The sequence below is a fragment of the Tachypleus tridentatus genome, chromosome 1, assembly GCF_004210375.1.
Source record: "Tachypleus tridentatus isolate NWPU-2018 chromosome 1, ASM421037v1, whole genome shotgun sequence".
NCBI lineage: Eukaryota > Metazoa > Arthropoda > Merostomata > Xiphosura > Limulidae > Tachypleus > Tachypleus tridentatus.
Window position 1 is genome coordinate 112,573,829 of NC_134825.1, and position 9,227 is coordinate 112,583,055.

The window sequence follows — 9,227 nt, forward strand, 5'->3', positions numbered from 1 at the left end:
AGTTAGGGCCTGGTGGAGAAATGTCTTTAAAACATAAAGTTAGTAGGACTGTTACTTAGGGCCTGGTGAGGAAATGTCTTTAAAACATAAAGTTAGTAGGACTGTCAGTTAGGGCCTGGTGGAGAAATGTCTTTAAAACATAAAGTTAGTAGGACTATTAGTTAGGGCCTGGTGGAGAAATGTCTTTAAAACATAAAGTTAGTAGGACTATTAGTTAGGGCGCGGTGAGAAAATGTCTTTTAAACATAAAGTCAGTAGGACTGTTAGTTAGGGCCTGGTAGAGAAATGTCTTTAAAACATAAAGTTAGTAGGACTGTTAGTTAGGGCCTGGTGGAGAAATGTCTTTAAAACATAAAGTTAGTAGGACTATTAGTTAGGGCCCGGTGAGAAAATGTCTTTAAACATAAAGTCAGTAGGACTGTTAGTTAGGGCCCGGTGAGGAAATGTCTTTAAAACATAAAGTTAATAGGACTGTTAGTTAGGGCCTGGTGGAGAAATGCCTTTAAAACATAAAGTTAGTAGGACTGTTAGTTAGGGCCTGGTGCGGAAATGTCTTTAAAACATAAAGTTAGTAGGACTGTTAGTTAGGGCCTGGTGGAGAAATGTCTTTAAAACATAAAGTTAGTAGGACTGTTACTTAGGGCCTGGTGAGGAAATGTCTTTAAAACATAAAGTTAGTAGGACTGTCAGTTAGGGCCCGGTGGAGAAATGTCTTTAAAACATAAAGTTAGTAGGACTGTCAGTTAGGGCCTGGTGGAGAAATGTCTTTAAAACATAAAGTTAGTAGGACTGTTAGTTAGGCCCGGTGAGGGAAATGTCTTTAAAACATAAATTTAGTAGAACTGTTAGTTAGGGCCTGGTGAGGAAATGTCTTTAAAACATAAAGTTAGTAGGACTGTTAGTTAGGGCCTAGTGGAGAAATGTCTTTAAAACATAAATTTAGTAGAACTGTTAGTTAGGGCCTAGTGGAGAAATGTCTTTAAAACATAAAGTTAGTGGGACTGTTAGTTAGGGTCTGGTGGAGAAATGTCTTTAAAACATAAAGTTAGTAGGACTGTTAGTTAGGGCCTGGTGGAGAAATGTCTTTAAAACATAAAGTTAGTAGGACTGTTAGTTAGGGCCTGGTGAGGAAATGTCTTTAAAACATAAAGTTAGTAGGACTGTTAGTTAGGGCCTGGTGGAGAAATGTCTTTAAAACATAAAGTTAGTAGGACTGTTAGTTAGGGCCTGGTAGAGAAATGTCTTTAAAACATAAAGTTTGTAGGACTGTTAGTTAGGGCCCGGTGAGGAAATGTCTTTAAAACATAAAGTTAGTAGGACTGTCAGTTAGGGCCCGGTGGAGAAATGTCTTTAAAACATAAAGTTAGTAGGACTGTTAGTTAGGGCCTGGTGGAGAAATGTCTTTAAAACATAAAGTTAGTAGGACTGTTAGTTAGGGCTTGGTGGAGAAATGTCTTTAAAACATAAAGTTAGTAGGACTGTTAGTTAGGGCTTGGTGAGGAAATGTCTTTAAAACATAAAGTTAGTAGGACTGTTAGTTAGGGCGCCTCGACTTACAATCTGAGGATTACGGGTTCGAATTCAGTTCTTGAACATGCTCACGCTTTCAGGCGTGGGGGCGTTATAACGTGACAGTAAATCCTACTATTTGTTATAAGTAGTAGTTCCATGTTTGCGGTGGTAATGTTGACTAGCTACCTTTTCTTTATCTTAACATTTGAGAATTCAAAAAATTATTGTAGATACCCCTAGAACAACTTTGCGTGATATTAATGACAAACTACCATGTTTGTTTTGACCTTAGGAGAGAGTTTTCGACCCCGATTCCAGAGATTATGTTAAAAGAAAAGTAGAAATAGAATAAAACTTTAGTGGTTTGTCGGTCATAAAATATTTGCACTGAATAATTACAAATTGTCAACAAATTGCCCATATCTTTGAATCCTATTTGAGTAAACGTTTCATATCCATCAAGTAAGTTTCTAGATGTTAAACTCCAGAAAAGGTTATTTCCTGACCTATTTAGTGAATAGTAAAGTGACAAGCAAAGTCCTCACGTGACTATCAAGGTTATACTGCGATTTACTACATTTTTCTGTGACAAGAAACTTGTCACGTGACGAATGTAACTTACCACTTAAGAGAGAGACGTGATCTTGAGATGGAGTGCTATTTTTTAGAAGACAAAGAAATGGTACAAGCTGAGCTTCAACGCATCTAGTAATTCTGTGAAATTGTCTGTTCCTTTTTTGTGGAAATATTTTTAAAAGAAATAGAAAATAAAGTTGTTGATTTTTTTAAAGGTTCCTTTTAAATTCATCAAGTAAAATAAGGTGAAAGTTGTCACGCCAGACATTAAAAAATATTTTTTGTGTACAAATGTAAAAGAAGATAGCAAATGAGAAAGTATATCGCGTTTAAAGAAATTCATAAAGAAAATGTGTTTTTGGTGTGTGTGTGGGGAGAGATTCTCACCACAAAACAGAGAACGGTATTGAGAGACTTAAATGGCACAGCACGTAGCGTTTTTCTCACCACCCAAACCCTGCAAGAAAATTCTCGGTTTCAATAGATCTAGAAGACTTAAAATCTGAAAAAAAAAATGCAGTCGATTCCAACTGCGAGTAAGAAAATAAAAAACAAACACATTTGTATTATCTATATAATAGAGACTCTTAGAAAGTTAAAAGGATTTGAACATTAATAAAAACCATTAACTTCTACAAAATGAACAATGAGAAATCTCCCTAAAAATTTGTGCAATGAACATTAAAGTCTCTTAGAATTATTTGAAAGTTCTGATTAAAGAATTCATTTAATTGTTCTTTTGATTACTATGGTTGTTTATCGCTAGTCGATTATTATAATTTCTATTATGATCCCGTTCTAAAAATGTAACGATTCTTTCTTTATATATACGTTTTAATAAGATCACAGATATTAGACGAACGACTAATAATCTCAGTGGTCAGTCTCTGGACTTGTGATGATGCTCAAAGATCTGTACCCATGGTGAGAACAGCAGCACAGATGGTCCATTGTGTAGCTTTTTGTTTAACAACGAACAAACATCCAGACAATATATCAAAGTGGATCATTTTATTTATTTTAACCAATTACATAATGCAGTGTAAAGAACTGGCCGCAAAAGTTTGGTAACAATCACATTTTTTTCAACAACAACTAGAAGGAGCCACCAGCAGTAATTAATGAGAGTACTTGCAATATTCATGGTAATTTTTATCTACACGTTTTGTTTTTTTTTGCATTGAGCCCCCAGTGGTAATTAGTGGAAGTAATTGTACTGTTTACTTGTTTGTGCTTGCATTATCTCATGTGACTCGTATCCTATTAGGGACCTTGAAACCAATAATTCTGAGACCCACGAGCTATTTGGCGCATAAAAGGTTTAGAAAACTCTTTGTTTTACAAGACTGATGAGGGACACCATCAGTGGACCTATGGTTAATTTGTTTTTACTATTCACTGATTAAATGGATCTCACAAGATATTCGGTTTCTTTTGTTTGTTGTGTTTTTTGTTAATTGGTGAATCGCATTAAATTGTGGCAGTTTAATAGATATTTTAGTAAATAAATGCCATATAAATTCCTTTATGTTAGTGATGTGTAAGAGATGTAATTGTGGACACTGCTATTTGGTCACCTAAAGCTAAAACTGTTTTCCTTATTAGTTTCGGTTGTTCTCGTGTTATTTGGCCATCTGTAGTTTGCCTCTTGCTGATTGATCAGCTGAAGACAAGTGTTTTTTTTTTCCTATTAGTATCAATTGATATATTATTTATTCATTATAATCCGAAATTTGAATAGAACGATATCCTAAAATGGATGCAGTTATTGTTTTTCATGGATGACATTAAAAAGCTACGTGAAAACTGTGAAGTGGTTAATACATGTGACGTAATATGTTATCCTCCGCAAAGAAAAATAACAAAATATTAAATGTTTTTTTCTTGGTTGTATGGTACCTCAGTTTCAGTGCACTGAATTTATTCTTTTCAGTAATTTAACTTTTTAATATTTGCTGTTTAACTTATGCTTGGTTGGACTTAATTAAGTAAATCAGGCTATTCAATTAAAGCTGTCTAAGTTTGTTTTTTTTACGTAAAGGAACACTTCCTTTGACAGAAGTTTCCAATTATAAGGTTTACCATAATTTTCTAGCAAGACTCTCTCCACAGAGGTCACGGCATAGCCAAGCGTGTTAAGGCGTGCGACTCGTAATCTGAGGGTCGCGGGTTCGCATCCCCGTCACGCCAAACATGCTCGCTCTCCCAGCCGTGGGGGCGTTATAATGTGACGGTCAGTCTCACTATTCGTTGGTAAAAGAGTAGCCCAAGAGTTGGCGGTGGGTGGTGATGACTAGTTGCCTTCCCTCTAGTCTTATACTACTAAATTAGGGACGGCTAGCACAGATAGCTCTCGAGTAGCTTTGTGCGAAATTCAAAAACAAACAAACAAAAAACAAACCAAAAGTACCGTTTAATATCACACGAAGTGCGGATGAGCACCTTTGCGTCGAACGAGCGAATATTGTGCTACGGCTCAAAATAGTGGAAAGGACGGCTCGCTCCCCATTTATAAGATTACCTTTACAATATATATATATATATATATAAAACTGCAAATATTAATGGACATGTTTAGCCTAATTCATTTGGTTATTAGTCGGTTTAATGATTGTTGTTCTACCAACACTTCTAGTTTCATTGTTTTATCTGGTCTGGCCTCACCTTAAGCCTAATTCTTCCGTAACAAAGCACTAATTTAGCGTCCGCTGCTTCAAATACAAAACAAGGCGTTGAAACACAGAGGGAATAGAGTTGCGACACGACGTTGCATGTAGTGAACAAAGAAAATGTTTATTCAACCTCTACAACACCGTTTCTGCACGATCACGCAACGCTTGAAGAGAGTTGACAACTCAAGCTTTGTAAGAAATCAAAGTAACATCAGTTTTGTATGATCGATTATTTTTACTATTGTAATTTCCTGCTAATGTTTCACACTAGAAGAAGAAAAAAAAAACGGTTAAATATTTAGCTTCTCAGAAACTTTGTTAGCACATTCCAATGAAATACATCACTTCTTGTTATTAGCACATTCCAATGAAATACATCACTTCTTGTTATTAGCACATTCCAATGAAATACGTTACTTCTTGTTGTTAGCACATTCCAATGAAATACGTTACTTCTTGTTGTTAGCACATTCCAATGAAATACATTACTTCTTGTTTTAGCACATTCCAATGAAATACGTTTCTTCTTGTTGTTAGCACATTCCAATGAAATACATCACTTCTTATTGTTAGCACATTCCAATGAAATACATTACTTCTTGTTGTTAGCACATTCCAATGAAATACATTACTTCTTGTTGTTAGCACATTCCAATGAAATACATCACTTCTTGTTGTTAGCACATTCCAATGAAATACATCCCTTCTTGAAGTGAATGAACCAAGTTACTCTCTCTTTAAAGAACGTAAATTTGAATGAATCTCTAAGGGTGACGAAACTCAAATCCATTTGTAACTGTGCAGAGCTACAAAAATTGTAGAATAATGGGAAAAATAAACAAAGGGAAACAGCCATTAAGGCTCAGATCAAAAGATAACGCAGTATGTTCTTCATTAGTTCGGTATGTATTATCTTTTTTTCCATCTGTCATTTAGAGAAACCTTTCTTAAGGATTCTATTTCTTAATCAGAAGAAAGAAGAAATATAAAAAACCAAAACCAAAGTTTTTTAATGCCAGAAGCTTATTTGAATTTCTGCATTACAGTTCTACTTACTTTACTTTTGACTATTAAATACTTTTATTTTCAACCACGTTAATTTTGTAAGGTACAAAAATCTTTCGTTTCTCTTTTAGTTTATTGTCTGAATTAGATATTTAAGTTTGACTACAAAACTGGATGCTTTGAAAAGTCGTTTAATCTGCTCCCTCAAACGTCACTGAAATTCGATTGTTTTGTTATTAAATTCCAGCTTCGATACTCTACACAGCAGTGGTACGTGGGAAAGTGGCTCTTCCATGTGACATCTCCTCTCCCTCCGTCAATGACTCTGCAGCTCTCGTGCTCTGGTATAAAGATGACTCTGCTCAGCCCATCTACACTCTGGACGCCAGACGGGGTAACGTGGACCAGGCTCACCAGTCTTCCAGTCCTCAGTTGGAGAGTCGTGCCTACTTCAATATGATCAACAGACCAGCGTTTCTTCAGTTGGATCCTGTGAAAGAAGATGACGCTGGAGAGTACAGGTGTCGAGTGGATTTCCATAAAGCTCGGACTGTGAATACAGTCATCACGTTGAAAGTTATAGGTAACAACTACTTAGTGGCACATCTAGTAATTCAGCATAACACCTTAAAATTATGTAAGTTTAATTCAGAGAGATGTATCTACAGACATCAAACGGATAACAAAAACTCAAACATATGTCTTTACTATAAGAGACGACGTTAACATTTTCAGTCGTTATTTATGAACCTTTCACTCTATTATGAACTATAAAGTATCTTATACTCTGTTATGAACCATCAAGTACCTTTGAGTCTATTGTCAACAACCATAAAGTACCTTTGACTCTATTGTCAACAACTATAAAGTACCTTTGACTCTATTGTCAACAACTATAAAGTACCTTTGAGTCTATTGTCAACAACCACAAAGTACCTTTGAGTCTTTTGTCAACAACCATAAAGTACCTTTCACTTTACTATGAACAGGTTTCGACAAGAAATTTAAAACGCCCGTAATCTCTTTCAGAACATACAAAAAACAGTGAGTGAATAGTCAAACACTTTGAAATGACTGATAACATCTAAATTGAAACGTTTTTATTGTCTGTTCAAACAACAATTATTACAGCTAGCGTAAACAATATCTTTCTAATTTACAGAGTGTGTGTGTGTGTTTTCTTAGAGCAAAGCCACATCGGGCTATCTGCTGAGCCCACCGAGGGGAATCGAAACCCAAATTTTGGCGTTGTAAATCCGCAGACTTACCGCTGTACTAGCGGGGGGCATTTCCAGCGTGGTACTTTAATAAGGCTTTGTTGACGTTCTGGTAGGTTTTGTGTTTGTTTATATAAAATATTATTTTTGTTTGTTTTTAATTTCGCGCAAAGCTACTCGAGGGCTATCTGCGCTAGCCGTCCCTAATTTAGCTGTCTAAGACTAGATGGAAGGCAGCTAGTCATCACCACCTTCGTCAGCTCTTGGCTAGACATTTTACAAACGAATAGTGGAATTGACCGTGACGTTATAACGTTCCAACGGCTGAAAGGGGCGAGCATGTTTGGTGCGACGAGGATTCGAACCCTCGACCCTCAAATTACGAGTTGAACGCCTTAACCCACCTCGTCATGTCGGGCCTATGAAGGAAGGTGTTACTTGCTTATTGGATGATTTAATTCATTCTAATCAATATAGCTGTATAAAATTATTATGTAATGACTTACGACATTATACACTCCTGGCCTTTTCCCTTGTGCAAAAAGTGGCTTCTCTGTTTTAAAGTTTGTTTTTATTATTGTGGCCTATAGAGTCATCTTTATTTAATCAAAAGTTATAAACAGTTTCTTTATTGTCGTACGTAATTACACGTTTGGCTTCGTTAAGAGTGTCTAACATCTCTATCAAAATATAAAGAAATAAAGTTCCCTGCAACATGTCCATCCCTTCCTCGTGATTGTATAGCCACATTTGTTATATTAAACTGTCTCTGTATTTATTCCCAGCGGGATAGCTGGTATCATCAGTTTCAGAAGAATGTTTTATCTTCACAGTTCCCCCCAGAGAGCCTGTGATAGCTGATGAAGACGGAAAACAATTAAAGGGTCTAGTAGGGCCCTTCAACGAAGGACAGTCGTTGACGTTGATGTGTAGCGTCACTGGAGGTGAGGAGTTTTCGATATAAGGACAAAATGAAAGGGGTCTACGTCCCGGACATCTGGTAAGTATGAACTATCTTAGAGGTTTGCATTCCGGACATCTGGTAAGTATGAACTATCTGAGAGGTCTGCATTCCGGACATCTGGTAAGTATGAATTATCTTATCGCCAACAAATCTATTGTACATAGTTTTACTACTGGAACTGACGAGTATTGAATCTTTTCTTAGAAAAAAACGTCACGGTTTATTATCTACAATATCTGGAACGACAACACGAGATTCTTAGAAAAAAATGTTTGAAAATAGATACAGATATACTTATATATAAGAATGTAAACTACGGTTCAGTAGATCTGTGTAAAACTGAGGGACAACACGAGTTGAAAGCTGTTACTTAGGGACAGGAGCCTTATTACAATCCCCTAACTTTATATAGATATGGTTTATGAGGGACACAGATTGTAACTTTCGTTCTGTCGACATACGAAGACCTTGTTGTTGCTGTTTAAGTCTTAAGTACAGTTCAGTCGACTGAAGTGAATCTGGTATCGAAAAATGGGAATATTCATATATATATACAATATACGAATATATCAGTCTGGTAATTGTTCTATTTCGCATCTTAACGTCTTACAGGAAAACCTCGTCCGTCTCTGACTTGGTGGCAGGATTACACGCTCTTGGACGACAACTACACTTTCAGTTCCGACGAGGTCGTTATAAACAAGATTGTTATTCCTGAAATCCAGAGAGACGACTTGAGAACCGTTTTAACCTGCCAGGCATCCAATAATAACATTACAATTCCAGCTTCGACAACCATTACGTTAAAACTCAACTGTGAGTACACAGTGAATATCACTCCTATATAAACACGATCCCATGTTCGGAAACCGTTTGATAGAGATTAGAAAGTTCCTTTTCTCTCATTCGTTTGTTTAATTACTTATAATCTTTCTTTACTTTATTTGCCAAACAATATAATTCTTAACCCTAGATTTACTTACCTGGTCCTGTATAAGGGTGCGGTGTTAGTCCTATGATAGTTCTTATTAAATTTGGAGCTTCAGAAATGTGTTGGAATCCATTGGGTATTTCAAACTGTGCGTGCATTATAAGAACAACAGTCAATCCCGTATTATAGAAAATAAGGAAGGTAGCTTTAACATAACTGTTTATTATAATTTTAAGTCATTTCACTTTTATTTGTGTCGCTTACGTCTTAGGCCCGTCATGGTCAAGCGTGTTAAGACGTACGACTGTAATCAGAGGGTCGCAGATTCACATCCCGATCGTACCAAACAT

At 36.2% G+C, this 9,227-nt stretch overlaps 1 protein-coding gene across 1 annotated transcript in view; it reads left to right on the forward strand.

Annotated features, from left to right (window-relative positions):
• Nucleotides 1-8,794, forward strand: part of LOC143232895 (CXADR-like membrane protein) — an 82,686-nt gene extending 73,892 nt beyond the window's left edge. Inside the window, exons 2-4 of the mRNA XM_076468927.1 lie at nucleotides 6,013-6,348; nucleotides 7,816-7,926; nucleotides 8,559-8,794. Of these exons, the coding sequence (XP_076325042.1) occupies nucleotides 6,013-6,348; nucleotides 7,816-7,926; nucleotides 8,559-8,794 (683 nt within the window). The remainder of the gene's footprint in view (nucleotides 1-6,012; nucleotides 6,349-7,815; nucleotides 7,927-8,558) is intronic.
• The last annotated feature ends 433 nt before the right edge of the window (nucleotides 8,795-9,227 follow it).